The sequence below is a fragment of the Chenopodium quinoa genome, unplaced genomic scaffold, assembly GCF_001683475.1.
Source record: "Chenopodium quinoa cultivar QQ74 unplaced genomic scaffold, ASM168347v1, whole genome shotgun sequence".
Classification (NCBI taxonomy): domain Eukaryota; kingdom Viridiplantae; phylum Streptophyta; class Magnoliopsida; order Caryophyllales; family Amaranthaceae; genus Chenopodium; species Chenopodium quinoa.
In genome coordinates this window covers 363848-382786 of record NW_018743021.1, presented here as the reverse complement: position 1 = coordinate 382786, position 18939 = coordinate 363848, and the positions used below count along the sequence as shown (strand labels likewise).

General features: G+C 33.4%; 2 protein-coding genes across 2 annotated transcripts; both read right to left on the bottom strand.

Annotated features, from left to right (window-relative positions):
- Nucleotides 1-1899: 1899 nt before the first annotated feature.
- On the bottom strand, nucleotides 1900-5971 carry LOC110730106 (probable xyloglucan endotransglucosylase/hydrolase protein 30). The gene is made up of 4 exons (XM_021909880.1): nucleotides 5563-5971; nucleotides 5265-5365; nucleotides 4944-5152; nucleotides 1900-2644 (listed from the first exon to the last, which is right to left on the bottom strand). The coding sequence occupies exons 1-4, from the start codon at nucleotides 5765-5767 to the stop codon at nucleotides 2101-2103; spliced, it is 1059 nt and encodes a 352-aa protein (XP_021765572.1). The 5' UTR covers nucleotides 5768-5971; the 3' UTR covers nucleotides 1900-2100.
- A 5272-nt stretch (nucleotides 5972-11243) lies between these two features.
- Nucleotides 11244-16978, bottom strand: LOC110730104 (UV-B-induced protein At3g17800, chloroplastic-like). The gene is made up of 3 exons (XM_021909878.1): nucleotides 16735-16978; nucleotides 13411-13691; nucleotides 11244-12196 (listed from the first exon to the last, which is right to left on the bottom strand). The coding sequence occupies exons 1-3, from the start codon at nucleotides 16858-16860 to the stop codon at nucleotides 11365-11367; spliced, it is 1239 nt and encodes a 412-aa protein (XP_021765570.1). The 5' UTR covers nucleotides 16861-16978; the 3' UTR covers nucleotides 11244-11364.
- Nucleotides 16979-18939: the final 1961 nt, after the last annotated feature.

Genomic DNA, 18939 nt, shown 5'->3' with positions numbered 1-18939 from the left:
AACTAGACTCCGATCCATGATCAACTCTAGTATTAACTAACTGAAACTCGTATATAGTATATGTAGCCAGATGCTCAATTATTTTAGACAAACTTATTTTAAGGGCTTGGGTTGGAAAAGTGAACGAGTCATGAAGGAATATATGCGGACAATTAACAACCGCGTCACCTAGCTAGCTAATGAATGTAATACGGATTAGTTTTTAAGGGAAGAGCTACATTACAAAAGTTTGCCTGAAATAGTTGCATGCTATACAGCTTGGCCGGTCGATGGAATAATAAGAAGCTCACCCAACCAGGTTAAGAACATGGCAACTCTAACTACCACCTACAATTAATTAATCCTTTAATTAATCTAATACGAGTATGTAATACATTAATGTATACATTATATTTGTATTGTGTTTTTTAATTTTTACTATGAAGAATAATGGGTGACCAAAGCAACAACTTTAACAAAATGATGGTAGAATGAGTATCATTAATTAGCAACCATTAAACTTTTAATCTCCAAATAAGAAATGATCATAAATTCATTCTATGTAATTTCTAATGGATGGTTGTCATGCATGCAATGGGTAACTTTAGAGAACACTACATTACTTACGGAGTATTTTTTTTTCAATTAATTAAATTTTGGAATGCCAAAAAAAAAAAGAATGAAGTACTCTTAAGCTCATTACTAAGATATGCGTTAAAAAGGATTATTAATATTTTTGTCTATCTTTTACAAGTCCGAATCTAGGTACAATATTATAAATCATATCCTTTCTTTTTCTTAATATACTAGTTTAATCAGGCTAAACTACTAATATTTGGGAGCGAAATTATCCCGCTAATTAAACTTAAGCATATATCAATAAGATAATGTCGTCACTTTTGCTAGCAAAATCTTTATGTTTTAAGACTTTATTGTATGAAAATATGATATACACTTCCTTAAAGCACAATCTGTTAAACTTGTTGTAAACATATCAATTCTAATCTGCGGCATGATTTTAGAGATCGAAAACAAAAGTGATAACATGTGAACTTTCTGTTTACTAAATTGTTCTATTCTACGTGCGATAGTGGCATTTTCCATCTAAATTCTAATTGGTCACTGGGTTCACAAGTGCAATAGTAATTTGAACTATTAAGTTATATTCTTTCTATTCTTTTTATGCAATTTTGATTTTTTTTTTTTATTATTATTTTTTTCAGTGAATTCGTTATTAATTAACTTGTGAGATACTTAAGTTGTAAGCAATTTTTTCAACGGTATTTTATTAGGCCTAGTAATTGGAAAGATACAAAGTATTGCCTTTGCTTAGCTTATTCTATGCCACTATTTTGGTTGTACATTTGTACTTTTTGAAGTAGAGATTGACTATGTATACTAGCTCAACATTTATTTCTTTATACATTTAAGTTACTACTACAGAGTACATATTTGTACTATTAGGATAACACATATGCAATTTACTCCCGAGTCATAGTGATTAATCCACCGTAATGACTTTTCGAATTTCTCAGTTTTAGTGACATTTTTGTGTTATTCTGAGGGTATACGAATAGATGTTTTGAGATTCTCCTGACTTGTGTAATTAAGGAAGTGATTTCGATATAAACAAATGTTATATTCTTATATCGTATAAGTGTAATTAATGCTATAACTTGATCAGTTCAAGCGAGATTAGCAAATTTTAAGCCATAGTATGCATTGTAGGAAGGATGTGTTTGCCTTGATTTCTAAGTTATCTTAGCTCTTTATACATAGTAGCTAGTAATTGTCAATACACAAATGTACTTTCAATTTCTTATGCATCAAAACAATAATTATGCATTGATTGATAAGGTAATTCAATTAGTAAAATATATAGATATTTTTTTTTTGGTCATATCATAATAACTTCAAGAATTAATAAAAGAATAGAAAGAATCATGTTTATATATGTGTAAAATGTACTATGCTTCCACATAATTAACTCTTTATCATTTATATTAACCCAAAACAACCCCAAAAGAATAAATCACATATATATATATTCTCACAATCACCCTCATCACCTAATTTCTTCTTAATTTACATCAATAAACCCAATATTATTACATCACAAACTCACATATTAGCTTGTAATTCCTTAGACTCAACATTGTTAATTTGCTTCCTTCCACGACCTCTCCTCCTCCTTTGCCTCTTAGGAATAGACCCGAACTTGAGCCTTCCCGTCTCCTTGAACCTCTCTTGCTCGGACGCCATGATCACACACTCCGGTGGTGGGACCGGGTATCGGAGCGTGTCATAACAATATGAGTAGTACATGTACTTCTCCCTAAACCACTTCATGGCCTTTTGTCCCCTAAGAGTAATTTGTGAATACTCCTTATTTTCGATTTCTTCCTTCTTAGCGTTACAGTCCGAAGAGCTTGTTGTGCCCGCTACTTGTTCAATTGGGTCTACAGCACACCCGTCTAGCACAAAGTCGGTGAACTCGGACACGTAGGGCTCAAACTCGTACTTGACCTTGTATCTACCACCCGCGGTGGCCCAGCTCGAGGCGTCCCATATGGTGGCGTAGAGGGACATTGGCTTAGATGGGTAGTCGGATCCCATTGCTTCATTGCGGACTATTTCTCTGATTGGGACGTTGTCTACGTAAAATCTGCATTGCATGAAAATATGTAACGGTTTAGTAAGATACAAGTTAAGAATATCTACTGTTGATAGTTCTAAGTCATCACAAAATGATTAAAAATTAAGAGTGATCAACTATAAAATACGTAAAGACGATACTATTACATACATGCTTCATACAATATATATCGCACAATCTATGATTTTTTAAGTCATTTAATGTCGATGCAAGTTGTCAAGAAATATAATACGTCATCTTCAAGACTTAAGCAGTTAAACTAACGGATATTTATATATAATATCTTATGGTTGTTATAGCCAACCATATAAGAACTTTATTACGAGTACAATATAAATTAAAATATTGAAATTGTCTTTATCCAAATAATAAAAAAATCAAATAGTGGAAAAGAGTAGTTGGTTAAAAAAAATTATGACAAATGTGCCCCCATTAAAAATAAAAATAAAAATAAAAAGATTATTAATTTTATAGGAGCTAAAATGAATTTTGAAAACGAAACTCTATAAATGTATAAATAATGATTGAAGGCAAAGAAGCGTGCAAATTCAAAACATTTATTTCATTCATTGCAAAAGAAATGAATGAAACATCATCACTTTGAAAAATTAAACCTCACAAAATAATTAATGAATTTGTGTAGGAATTGTAGTAACCAACATATATAAAAGTTGAATGATTATTTTACTTGAGAATTTAAAATCATAGCTAATGTTTAAATAAGTAGTATCACCTAAATAAGGTTTACAGTTAGGCAAGCTGCTTTGCTTGAAAATGACCCATATAATAGTGCACCACAGCTGGGATATATTCCATACAATTCCATGTTTGTGGTACAAATTCAATTAGTCAAAATTTATTTAATCATCACTTATATTCACACCTTATTCAAATTATCAATAAATTTATTAATTGGACGGAACCCTCACACTATAACAAGGCATAAGTTAATGGGCGCCCCCAGGGTGTTAGATAAGAGAATTAAAGTGCAAATATTAGAGTAAAATTATCATTAATTACACCGAACGACGCGTGATTTTGTCATGAATTCATAACTTAATATCATTTCAACTAATATAATTTATCTTTATCTAACGCCCCGGGGCGCTCATTAGCAAGATCGCTATAACAATACCTTCTTAAGGATAACTCTTATAAATTTATTAGTTATGTTATGGTCTTAAAAACATTTTGAATGTATGGATTAGTAGGGACTAGACTATTAAATATTAATGGCCATAATATCTATCCGAGTAGCACTTTTACACCTATTAATGAGCGAATATATAAAACATTATGAGACATCGATCATATTTTCCCCGGAAGCAATGATATATTGGTATGGAGATCTGGAACATCCTAATTGCTTTGAAATATTTCAAGATGTCAAATCATTAATTATTTTGAACAATTTTTTTTTTAATATTTGCAATATTATGAAATAAATAAGGAAAAAATCATACTTAAATGAAACAATATTATATGCTTAGCTAGCAAATATTAACTTTATGTTAGCTAGCAACGATTACACCTTAATGGCTAAGATTTGTTGATTACTATGGACACGGAGTACTTTATTTTATAATTATGAAAATAAACCACTAAATTATAAAGTAGTAAATTAAGCACCATATAAACCCAATTTTAAAATTCCCATAAAATAGGAAAGCTCTCCAATAATAGATTAAATATATTAAGCAAGAAAAGATTTTTATGATTCTATCCAAAGAAAGTATAATTTTAGCATCAAAATATAGAAAAAAAGAAGACGTCAAAATTGGAATACTAGCCAATATGAAAAGTTACCTAAGAATAGAGAAAAAAAAAAAAAAAAAAAAAGAGACGCATGAAACTAAAAATATAAAATATGGTCAAAAAAACAACCAAAAGAAGAAAATAAATTCTTTGGCGTTGAAACGCTCTCCTCCATTAATACATTCACCACAAATCTCTCGTCTTTTTTTTTTTCAAAATTCCGCGTTACAAAAAGTTGTTGCCTAGGTGGTTAAAGCCAAAACCCAGCTACTAAAAGTCTCCCTTAACCCACCTAACGTGTCAAAACATATGTTCTATCCGAATATACAATTAAAAATATATGTAACGTTCGTTCTAAATCTTAATGACCAAACACGAACACAGATACGATATTGACATAACCTAAAATAGCTTAATTATAACATGTCAGCATATGAAAATGTTTTTACCTATTCGAACACAACACGAATACGGATATAGTATAAATACAGATACGATACAAACACAAAATAAAATATGTTTAAAGGATTTAGAAGAGGGAAAAGGAACATACATGATGTTTTTACGGGTCCAAAGAATGCTATATTGATGAAATTCTTTAGTAGGATCAAACCATAAACGATATCTCTCTTCTCTTCCTCTACTTGTGCTTCCATTTCCATACATGTTAGTTTGAAACCTCCATGGCTTTCCCTTCAAGTTTCCCAAGAATTCGATGTCCAACTCGTCGTGATTCTTCTCCCATACATCTCCATTTGACGTCTGCATACAATTCAAAATAATCAACATCGAGATTACTGTAATATTCCACTGTTTTATTTATTACTGCCTATCAAATGGAAAAACGCGTTATTATAATAGAAGGTGTGCTTACATAGAAGGCTACCACGACTCCAGCCGTGTAATTACCGGGCAGCTTAATTCTTGAGCTAAAAAATCCATAATCGTAATATTGTGATGAAATAAATCCTGACCCTGAAAATCATATTCATAACATTAATATTAATTAGATAACACATAAAATAAATGCCAATTTCCAAGAATATGTTACAAATTTTCGTTTCACATGACAACATGACACAAACCAAACCCAAACTTATAAGGGTAGAGAAAATTCAAAATAAAAACAAAACACGACACGACAATATGACCCGAACAAAAAACTAACGTACCGGCGTAGCGATTGAGGTGGAGGTTAGCGCTGCGGCCGTCTTCGGACTTTTTAATATTAAAATCAGCGAAAAGAGGGGTGTATCCGTCGTCGAAGGAGATGGTGGGAAGATTAAACGAAGCGTTTGAAACGACGGCAAAGAAGGAGAGGAGAGAGAGAATAATAGAAAGGAGGAGATTATTATTTCTTCTTCTTCCTCCTGACATTTTTTTGGTTTTTTTTTCTTATATTTTTGTGATAAAAAAAAATAATAAAATGGGAGAGTTTTATTTTCTCTCTCTAATTTTAAAAATTTTCTGTTACGTATTGTACAAGGTTATACAGAAGTAAGCGAGATATAAGGAAGAAGAGGAGAGAGAAAGAAAATGAGAGGAAGAGAAGAAAGATGGCTAGCTATTTGGAATGTGTATGTATGTGTCTTTATATGCTGATTTTTATTTGTTTTTTAATGACAATTATGCCATTATGTTTTTTTGTTTATTACGGTTTTGCCACTGTTTTTAACTAGGATGTTGGGTGATTAGGGTCAGTATTAATTATTTCATGAAGATTTTTTTTTTTTTTTCTCAATTTAAAAATTATATTTATGGTATAGATTATAGATATGACATATGAGTACAAGTAATATATATTCATATTTTCTCCTTTTTTTTAGATGAGATACTTTTATTTTCACTGCATTTACCACCGGGCATACTATTTATATTCTCAAATTTTGGTAATTTTTATAAGAAAAAAATTACGAAATTTTGTTAAGATCATCTCAATAATACATTTGTGTATGTTTTTAAAGAAATATTTTTATATAAAGTATCTATTCTTATTAAAAAAAAAATATAGATATTAATAGTTAAAATTATGATTTAATAAGTGTGAAACTGAAGGAAGTATTTGATGATGAACATAATTATGTGAATTGTATTGTAACCTATATAGATCAAGTGAGCAACCGAGCATGTGTGATTTATGTACCTAATAGTTTGGTTTTATTGCTAGGTTAAGATGTCATAGAAATTTCATTATTGCAATATAACTTTATTAAATTTTGTCTCTTTTTTCCTATTTGATGACTCTTACAGAAAATATTACATTATTGCAATATTATTTTCATATATGTATCTAATAATTTACAAAAATATTCCCAAAAATACCCTTTAAAAAAGTACATGTGAATGGTATATATCTCATACTCGGAGTTGTCTTACGAGTTGACAACAAATACCAAAAGAGCGTTACCTAAAAATAAAACAAAAACAAAAAGAGTAGACCTTTGGAAAACAATAATTGCATTAAGGGGCCAACTGTTTAGAACTTTAGAATAAAGTTGGGGAGGTGGAGACCAAATAATTAATTTTAGAGGGGTCTTTCAAATAATTACCTAAAATATACTCCTTAGTAATTATATTTAATTTGATTATTTCATACTCTATTTAGTAGTCATCCATATAATCATATCCTCCATAATATGGATTGGCTAATAAGCAACTTTCCTAGGCCATGTGCTTATAATAATAGTACTAATCATCCTTTTTGTTTTGCCTTGTTATAAAAAATTAAAACCACAAATATAATTTTAATGATAAGGTTGGTTGAGCCTCCCTCCTAACATTAATTATTTAACATGTAATTAATATTAATAATATAATTAATAGTTTAATTTTAAGCATCATCTTCCACCTAAAATATTTGGCACCTTCTTTCTAATTAACAAATAGTGTATGGTCACCATATACTAAACAAAATACTAATTATATCTTCTATTTGAATATTAACAAGTGGGAATTGAAAAGACTAGTTGCAACAGTTTATATGAATTTAGTCCAACATATTTACTCTCTGTCTTACTATATTGTAGTCACAAAATTAGTAGACGAATCAAATTATTGGATGAATGATTTTTATTCTAATAATTTAGGTGTTTCTTGAATAATGTATTAGAGTTATTCTCCTAAAGTTTATGATTTTGTATTACTATGTTGTATATTTATACATATGGAATCAATCCTTTTTTTCAACTTTGGTATTCTCCTTCTTCAAGCAATCTATGTATGTGAAAGTTACGTATATGACTCAGTATAACTTAACACTAGTACTCTTCAAATTTATTCTAGTTACGATGATGGTAACACGGGATGACATAGTCTTACATATTTTCCCACGAAATATAATTTGTCAGATCAATTGATCCGGTCTCACTTTAAACATATAATATATTCATATAAAATTAATTAAATTGAGCCCAGAAAATAATTACATTTTCTTTTGACCACAAGCGCTATATACTAGTATACTACAAGTCTACAAGTATAATTTTGTACGTGGTAATAATTTGCCACATTTTGATTAGTTGTTTGTTATATAAGTCTTGTTGTCTTATATCGTGACTCTATCTAATGTCAAAAGTCGAAATATTTAATTCAGATTGTAAAACAATCTAACTAGTATTGTTATTAGAAATATCTCCGATCAATCCCATAATTCGAAACCAAAAATTAAAATTGCTCTCTAAGCTAGTCTCTACTGCACTGCTATTCACAAAATAAAGCAGTCGATAGAGTTGAACTTAATACCTCTTGGCTAAGATTCAAATCTCCTTTGTTGTAAGCTAGGTATATTTTCCAATTATCATACTATTACTTCTTTAAGGTATTCATGGGATGCAAAGTCAAAAAGCAGAGATACTTAGTCACTTTATTTATGCTCCATGCAATCAAAGTTGGCATCAATTTATAAATTATTGCAAGAATATTAGCAAAAATTAATAGATGAAAGCTAAGTCTTTTCGAAAAAAAAAAAAAAAAAAAAAAATTGATTGATGATTTTGTTATGTAACAATGTAATTTTTCACTAGGTTAAATTGAAATAAAATGTATGTATTCTTATTATTGCATGCCCACCTACCATACTATAAAATAATTAAGACTTTAAATATAAAGTATAATCTTATACTTCGTAATATATATGTATATATCAAACAACCAATAACAATAGCTAAAATACATAGTTGTATAAGTGTATAGCTACCCTGGATTCGACAACATTACAAGCTGGTTATTCACGTAACTAGTGATTATGACTACTTATAATTATGAGAAGAAATTAGCACTTATCCTCTATAATCTTCCATATTCATATTTATTGAATAACGTAAGTGGTGACAATGGAAAGATTAATACATGGTAACTAATGATGGATATATAACAATCATACTAGTCTTTATATTCTCCAAATTCATTAAATTGGACCCTACATCTTGACATTAATTTCATATACTCCGTATGTATATTACTCTATATATCATATCAAATACAGTCGTTAATGCATAACATTGAATAATAATGGTATCTTTAATCATAAAGTATTGGGCGTAACTAACCATTAGTGAGACGCAAATTTTTTGAGCTCAAATGATATCATCCATCAAATTAATTATGTTAAATTATGATATTACTCAAGCCAATACTTAATATTATTACACGTATCACCAAGATTTTCAAACTAGTCCTTATTAAATGTCAATTTTCAAAAGCAATCAACTCTAATGAATTGAAAAATCCTTGGTATTTATATACACTATATATGGAGTAATACTTTCAAAATAAAAATCTTTGTGAGAAGAACTCTAATCCAAGGGTATTTTAGGAATGATAACAATTGTTTTGCCACCTTTTATGACAAAAATAAATAAGCTAACACGACTAAAAGATTACATTAATTTGTTGTAATTAATGCCTAAAGACTTTAATCTAGAATTCTTGACAAGAGAAAATGTGAGTTGCATGCTTTACCCAAAATAGCCTTGGATGAAATTGATTCTAAACACTCCGTAATAAGTATAAATACACAATACACATGCAATTTAATTTATTTTTATTTTGATTATTTAAAAAATAGGAGTATCTTATAATGGAGTGCAATAATTAGTACTCCATACTAGATAGATGTTGATGTTAAAGGTATAAATGTCCTTTTAGGGGTTGTTTTTGTTACAATAAATGATCTAGCGAGAATGTCAAATTGTTGTACTGCGTTTTGCAACTGACAACTCATATGAGTAAAGATCACTCCATGTCCATACAATTACAATTATACTTCATAATAACCTTTTTATTACTTATATTATTGTGGGGATCTTAGGAATTTTGCTAGGATATACTTGGTATATCAGATAATGCCTACAGGTCAGCTTAAATTTTGGATGGACTATACTATTCCCTCCTCCGCCGTCCTCCCCACTCTACAACTTTTTATGTTTTGAAGTTCGTCTCTCATAATCACTAGCTACGTCATTTTTAATGTAATCTTGATATAGCACGTGAGTAAGAGAATACATAACATCATTTTGTGTGGTCTCGTGAATATATATTATTTAACTTGAATATTAATTAACTATTCAGAAGTTTAGAACCCAATTAAATTTGTTCTTAAGTTGCATTCGTGCGCATATATGCATGTCATGAGTGTACGTGTAAACAATTTGACATGTTAAATTGTCATAGAAAGCAAATCGAGTAATTAAATAAGTCATCGTTACTAGTTTGGCTTTCCATTTTGAACAATATGTTAAAAATGCAAGCATCACACCTAATAAATGAATGAAGAGACAAAAGAAGTATAGAAGAATGAGGTATAACAAAAAGTTGTATATGAAAAAAAAAGTGGATGTCAAAAAAATCACGGAAATGCATGCGGGCAGAAATGAGCCGATGGCGACTGAAGAATTTGGATAATCCAAGTAAACAAGTGATAATGCATGTTATTAACAACCCGAATTTAATGGCATTACAAATAAAATGGATAAGATTGGAAATAAAAACAACAGTTGTCTGCTTAACGACTTTATGTGTTTGATGTTGCCACCCAATTGTATTATGGACCCCCCAACCCTAAAGTTTGATTTTTGATATGATTTGTACCACTAAATGCTTGTACTATAAACTTTTTATGAGTTTATATAAAACAATACGAGTAAGGTTTTTGGACAAAATTTTGCTATTATTGTGAAATGTGATAATGTTGATCTCTTATAATTGGGGAGTATTTGTTTTCCAAAATCGTCTTATGGGGGTGTTTATATATCATTAAATTGTGTGTATAATTTATTATAATTGATTAATAGGGTAAATTTAAAAAATATAACTGAATATTTATACAGCAACGCGATTTAGTATTGCATTGCCATTAACATAAGATCACTAATACAGAATATCATCTAAATTATTGTTGACAGAAAATGGGCACTTTTTATAGATTGAATAAACAAAGTTTTTGTTGATATTGTTGAAATCTAAATTTTACATCAAATCTCATCTAAACTTGGGTTGACTAAATAAAGTTGATAAAGTACCAAATCCGTCTACTATAATTTTAATGTATCATGTCCTCAAACTTCTTTTTGTGATCATAATGACATACTCTTTCTAATTCTTACATACTTCGTACTTACTTTCTTGCAAAATACCTTAATTAAATTGTTTCAACAATAAAGTTGATGTAATACTGATCTTCCTTCTAAAGTTCTAATCTTATACATACTCGGAGTAAATCATATTGTATCTATAATTATGACTTGAGTGAAATGTGATATTAACGAAATCCACCACTGGCTTTCAGGCATTCGGCTCGAGGTCGAATCCTCATTCCTTCCTTCCCCAAGAGTTGTACCTCCCGAGAAAAAAAAAAAAAAAAAAAAAAATCCTCTGTTGTGTAATTTCATTGAGAATTTTAATATACAAGGAAAACAACCAATATGGGTTAGCTCTCTACAAATTTATATGACGAAAATGAACAATACAACTTTTTTTCAGCTATTAACAAAACTGTACTTGGATTCAGCATAGTCTTCTGCATCCCACAAAAATGAACCAAACGCGACTGCTTCTAAAATTAGCATCGTCAGTCCAGAGAAAGTAATCGAAATAATCTCATCATTCTGTGTCTCCAACACACCCCCATCGGTAATCCTGATATCTGGTCGACCAAACAAGGCTTGGGTCTGCTTTTCAATCAACGACATTGCTTCCCTAGATCTTATGGTTGCATAGCTCTGAAGAGTTTCAGGATCCAAGTACATGACATATGACCTCAGTTTGTAGTTCTCACCATCACCAATATCCATAGGTTCCTCGTAAGGGACATAATTTGTTATATCTCCATCAGCTGGGATTTGGATTAGTGAATCTGGATCCCATAGTGGGTTTTGAGGTAATGAATCCTGAAGCCTGGTCGGATTTTTGCCAAAGTCTTCCGGAAGAGTTTCCATAGCTCTTTCAAGTTGGTATCTCCGATCAACTCTTCGAAGAAAATACCCATACATTATGGAGGCAGCATACAACTTACCAAGTTTTACTTTGCTCATCTCAACAAGAGTCTGCAAGGGACCCAGACCCGCAAGGCGCTCGCCTAGTACAAGGGACAAGTGGCTTTGTATCATTTCTAACGCTTCCACAGAGTGTACAGATTCGAGTTTCTGTTCTTGGTTTGGCCAGAAATCCACCCTGCCAGTTGGATCTGAACTCGGGGATATATTTGGGATCATAGAGATGTTTGTTTCCACGAATCTGTGTACAATTAAGCAGTATATAATGTCCTCTAAAGCTTTTCGCCTTTCCTTCTCTCTTACTTCAGCTATTCTCCTGTAATCATCATACTACAAAACTCAGGTTACTTTTGTCTAGTCAGATCAGCTGGATGGATACATCAACATTTGCATGAATAGCGTGTCAAGTTGTCAACTGCTCAGGTGCAACAAAGCCTTACTCCCAAAATGCTTAGGTGCAAATAAAATAATAATAATAATAACAAATAAAAATAAAAATAAAAATAAAAATAAAAATAAAAAAAAGCAGGGCAGACTTTCTAGATGAAGAATGAACAGTTGCTTGACTTGCTTCAGATGTCTAGTGTAGAATTTTGTTCATACATCTGAAAGCATTAGACATCGGCCTAAGAAAATGACCAGTAATAAAAAAATAAAATAAAAAAAAAAATTGTCTAAACTAAGCTTGTTGAAGACTGATGTGTGAATGGTACCAGATTGTTGGTTCTTGTATTTAAAATCGGTTAACTTATAAGAAAAAGTACACTCATAGAGTCAAGTTAAAGTTTGCATGAAACACTAGAAGACTAACAAAGGAATGAAGAAAAAAGTAAGGAAATCCCACTCAAGAATAGTATACTTTGTAATAAACTAGTACTGCAAGTAGAAAAGCCAAATTGATTTGTTACAACATTTTATACAAGTATATATCTAAACATTAGTGCTGCAAACGGAGTTCAATAGTATCAATGCTCCTATAACTGAAATTATGTTACGGAGTAGTAATTCTGAACTATTAAAATTCTACATCTTGAGTAGTCAAAACCGAGAGAGATCATCCAAAGATTCAAATGCTAAATATATCGCTTTTACGGACCATTTTTGGTAGCTGGTTATAGAAATGGTGATGAGAATTAATTTAAGTGCAATTTGACAAGCAAAATAACCTTGACCCCAAATATTACCCCCCAAATGGTAATGGATGGTTAAGAAAATTAGTGAACAAAAAGAGATATTTTGGGGTGAACGCCATTAGTATATGGACATTGATTTCTCAAACAAATCTATTTACATATTCATACCATTACCACCATTTACTACCACTTACCAAACGGGCCGAGAGTAGGCAACTTTGGATTTCAAAGGAAAGTGAATAAAGCAAGATGAAAGGCAATAGATACTCCTTTGGTGTTTATGAGGATGCTGTCGCCTCCTTTTCATCAAACAAAGATGATAGGAAGAAAAGGATGGAAACACTAATGAACAATGAAGAGTGCACATTAAAAAAATGACAGGCACGGAGAAATCTACCTGTATAGGGAGAGGTCTTCAGTTGATGATGGAGCTTCTTCCTTTTGGGCATCTCTGTCATTTTGCAGGTTCTCAAGCTGTTGGTCAATAGCTGCAGGGAGGAGATGTGGGTGTGTTTGCAGTATTTGTGTCAGCAGTTGCCCAGCTGGAGACTCCAAGTGAACAGGGGCAATAGGTGCCAAATTTTCACCTGAATGATCAGATGCTCTCACCAAAAATCCCCTCGACTTGTTCTTGTCCAGTCCTGTGGCAAGCTTTCCAATGTAAAACGAACTACAACCCTGCAAATAAAGATTCAAAAATTGATGAAATCGGAGTCACTGAGTGACTAATATTTACTCAGATAAGCCCCACAATTCAGAATTATGGGCATCCAAGCAAGAAAGAAAAAAAAAAACAGGACGGCCTACAAAGTTGCTACAAGCTAAGCTTATCTAAGCTAGTTGGAAATCAACTTTCTAGTGTTGCATATAATCATGCAATTCAGACTGCTTCCTCCACAATCACTCTGCCAACAAAATGTCAATGGACTTGCGAACTACAGAGATGAGCTTAGGCCCAATAAAGGTGATGGCTTCTTCTTTTTTTTCAATTTATTAAATATTGCATTTGTTGTACCTAGCGCAAATAACCAAATACTAACAACTTTTTTAGAGATTAGCGAATATTTATAACTTAGCTATCTACCTATCAGAATTCACAGCCAGTCAAAGAAGACTTGCATATTCTTCGGGAATCAGATAACCCCTCATAAAGGTCTATAAATCTATCAAAACAAATTCTATTCTTCCATACAGAAAATAGATCATCACATCAAAGGAGGATTGGAATCAAAATGTATACTTCATCACTAATTTACAAGTTTCTTATATTACAACTTTAAAGCACATTAGATAAAGTGGACAACGTGTGTCATGAAAAAAGCAAGACTTTACAATCAGATTCATTAGTGCAAATTGTGAACCAGTACCAAATCTCATACTAGCGAATTAGGAAACACTGGCCCATTTGCAACTACATAGTGTAACATACAATCTCCATCTCTCTCGAAATACACAAGGTGAACAAAGTCACTTCCAATGAAAAGGGCACTTGAATGTATTTTTTATTCACAATCTCCAAAGCAACCAAGGATCTTATACGATCCAGAAACACTACAACTTTATTGCAACAAAATGTACCCTTCAATTCTCTGCCTCTCCCTTTAACCATAGGCAAGATTCATAGTTGGCCAGTTGTTCGAACAATCACAGTCTCCAACAAGATACAAGTTTCTTTATTCATGGACTTGTAGCAAAGGTTCTCCACAAAAATACTACTTTTGCTCCTTTGAGTTGGTTACAGTTACTGTTTTCACAAGAATTAGGGAGGATACGAGAGAGAATGTAGCAAGTGAGTCCCGTGTAAGAAAATGTAAAAGGGATGATACTATAAGTGAAGTTATTTTAGGGAAAAAAAGTGTTGTAAGGGGGGTTGCAAGTAGTAAAGAGAGAGTTGCATGTTGAGTAGGGAAGGGTAAAAGTGTAAAATAACTTTTACAAAAATGGATGAGAGAGGAAGGGTAACCAACTCAAAGGAACAGGCAAAAATAGAACACTAACCCAACTTAAAGGAACTGGGGAAGTAAATAGTAGCAATTAAACTTTGCAGCAAAATTGGAACATTAACTAGCCTCTATAAAACGAGACTCAGAAATATGGTTTTGCGGCATTTGCTAGGGTTTAAGAAAACAGAAGATACGGATTTGGAAATTTCCTAACCAATAAACTAGAGTAAGTAGAAGCTAATTTAGATTGCTAGAAAGCATGGGGCCACAATTACATGCAATCCATCAGCAACTGGCTTAATGACTTTAAAATCACGAGTCATACTTATTACAAGCAAATCATAAAGATATATAATGACAAAGAACAGCAAGTAGAGGTGGCAAACAAATTCTAGATAACTAAGACCATACAGACACACTTTTGTATAGTAAAGAACAAAAAGAGTTTTGTTACAGACACTTGACATGGTGAATTGTTGGCAGACTGGCAGCTATTACTTCCTCATTTCTCTACAATTCTACATTCCTATTGACATGGTGAAAATCAAGAGTTTTCACTATGGCAATCTAAGAATTGGGGTAGGCAAATGGGTGCTCTAAAAGTTATTATATACGGAGTACTTCAAAACTTCATCAAAGATTCATAAAAACTAACTCTAATCAAGTAACTTTGATCAGGTATCATTTTTCAATTCATCAAAAGATCCCCAAAGTAAAAAAACGAGAAAAACTCTAGAGAACACCAATACCATGATTTGTCTAAACAAGAAAATGCACCAAACCATGCACCCTAGTTACCATGTACAACTAGTCTCTAAGATAATGATTTTATACTCTAAAATCAAAACCCTTTACACAAATCTACTCCATAACAAGTTCTCCTCCAGTCATTGCTCATCTTAATTGCAAGTTAGATTGTGCGAATAAGCTTCAATCAGCCAAGTTATATTCCCTACCTCTATACACTTCAATGCTACTACAAAGATATCATACTATCCAGTATCCATTGCTTTCAAATTCTTTATCGGTGCTCTTATCAACTACAATAAGGATAAAAATTAGCTAACATTATTAAATTTGTAATTTCTAAAGTCCACTAGATAATAGATAGTTACTTGCAGAATCATCTTACTTTTCTATTGCTAGGTTTAAAAGAAGTCCTAAAAAGAACAGAACAATAATTGAGATATGTAACTATTCAATACCAAAAATACTACCACCCCTTAATTAGACCTTGCAACTGCTTGCAAGATTCTTACCAAAACTAAAGAACCAGTAATACTACCATCAGAGTCATGATACATAACCCCTTTGCACATTCTAGCTTCTACACATATATCCCAATTCCCAAATAGGGCAAATAGTCCCTTGGTCCGAAATCAATAGTCACGTCGATAATGTAATTTGACTCGTAATGTCACAACTAAATCTTGAAGAGACGGAGGGAGTAAATAAAATCACAAAAACAAAGATAAAAACATTTTTCAATTTTCAATTCAGTAAATATATCCGCTTAACTATTTACGCATACAGGTGGCATTAACAAACAACAATACCCTGAATTCAACAAATTAAACCTAAAATTACAGGCAGAATTACAAAAACCTCAATTTTTCTTCTCTTTTAACGATGGAAAATTCGAATAAAGGATTAATCTTTCTATGTGTTAAACCTAGAAATGATAAATTAAAGATAATCATGGAGATTAAGAAGAAAGAACAATTAAATGGCATCTGATTAAATTTAATTTGTAATTCAATTAAAAAAAAAGAACATACTTTGATAGAATTAGCAGAAGTAGGAAGAAAGGAATAGTTGAAAAAATTCTTGAATTCAGGAGACCGATAAGAAGCAGTTGATGGTATGGCTACTAAAACGTCGCTAATTGCACCTGAAACCAGCATCTTTCTTGCAGAAGAGAGAGAAAAGCGTCAGATTTTTTTGGGGTGTCCAAAATTCTACGAGTACAATTTTTGGTTTTATTGTTCTACGCAGTATCTTTTGTGCAAGATTTTTCCTCTACAAGCGCAAATATTTGCATATAGCCCCAAAAGAAACCGGAGTATAATTGTTAATCATATTTCATATTAATTGTAACAATTAGATATTTTTCCTCTCTAATTTATATCAAATCGTTGCAAATAATATGAAACGGGCGGAGGTAATACTAACTGAATAGGCGAGTAACTCCGACTAACTAAATTACCCTTAATCGACTGAGCAGTGGCTGTTTTGGGTGTTTTTGTCCCTCGGGAGAATTACAACACGAAGACTGATCTGGGGTGAGCTGTACCTGCAAAACAAACGGAGACACCAGATGGGTGGTGCTCTGCCTCCGACGCACAAGTTAGAAACTTGAAGGGAGAAAAAGGTGCGGAAATTTAGGTAGGGATCTGCTCGGATTCCAAGCTCAGGATGTCTCTATCAAAGAGTAAATGTGTAATAAATGATCAAAACGTGCCCCCAAAAAGAGGGTCATCTCCCTATTTATAGGGTCTTTGGGATTTGTGCCCCTGATTAGGTCACTGTACCCTAATCAGTGGTGGGTTGCGCCGCTTTGCGGCTTTCTCGGGATTTGGGCCTGAAGGCCGCCCTTTTTTCCCTTATTTTCTGGAGCGACACGTGTCAAGCAGAGATTGGTCCACTTTGGGCCATCCTGAGGTTGACACGTGTCGTCCTCTGATTGGACCACGTGGCGGGGTAAAATTACCCTAAACATTTGCCCCTCACAGATGTGACGTGGCATGCCACGTGGCATCTATGACATGTGTCACGCTCCAATTGGCGGTAATTTTACCATTAAAGAGTAACCGTTCACCTTCTGGGTAAATTACGGAAATGCCCCCGTTTTTACCCTCTATATATAGCCGTTTACCCTCATAATTTTGGTACGTTTACAAAAAAAATTCTAGAGAGAACTTTGAGAGAGCAGAAGTCATCCGTTTGAGTCAGGCGCAAGCAAGAAAGCTCGTCTTCCAGAGACCCAGCCGGACCCACCTAGTTTCAGATATCTCTTCAAAAGGTACCGTCTCTGCCTCTCTCAGCTCTTTTTCTTTTTTCACCGCTTGTACATATTTCTTGCAATAAATGGATGCATCACCAACACACACGGCATAGCCTAGGTTAGAGTCCAGCCGGTCACCAGGGACGGCTGAGTCTAGGACTGGGAGTGCCGTCTCGGGGTGTTGGGACCACCCTTTGCCTCAAATTCCGACCAGTTACGTGTCTGTGCAGGACACAATGGCTCGGATAAAGCAGACAGCGACTGATCCAAATTACAAGAGCGAAGGCTCAGGCGGCCAAACGCCTGAGGGAGAAACGTCCGGTCAGGGTGACCAGACAGCTCTGGAGAGATCCCCTCCGCGCGCCCCTTCAACCCCTGCTGACTCTTTCTTGGAAGAGTGCGACCAAGGCGGCGACGAGGCCGTCTCTGCCCCCTTAGGTCAAAGTGAGGAGGAGACGGAGAGCGACAGCTCCGCCTCTACCTCTGAGAGTAGTGACGATTTACCCCCGCTTCCGGATAGCGAGGAGGAAGAAAGGAAAAAGTGGAACGAGAAGGATGATCCCTTCAGCATCCACGTCTCCTCCAAATACCGGATCGAAATGGAGGAGAACTTAAAGAATTTTACCCAAATACACCCGCTAGGAGACGGGTATAGAATCCGGGTGCCGCCTGAGAATGGCACCATCGCCTGGGGGGACGATCAACAGAACGCCAACAGCTATTTCGGCTGTTATGAGGCGGCGTTCAAGGCTGGCCTTCGCTTCCCCCTTCACCAGGCGGTGAAGGCAATTTTAAGAGGCTACGGCCTTGGAGTCTGGCAACTTACCCCCAACTCTTGGACAAACATTCTGGGGTATGTTTCCGCCTGTGAGTTTCAGGGGCTTAACCCCGGCTGGGTGGCTTTTGCTAGTATGCACTATCTTAGCAGAAGCTCAGGCGGCTGGAGGGCGTGGTACACTCTAACCACGCAGCCTCAATA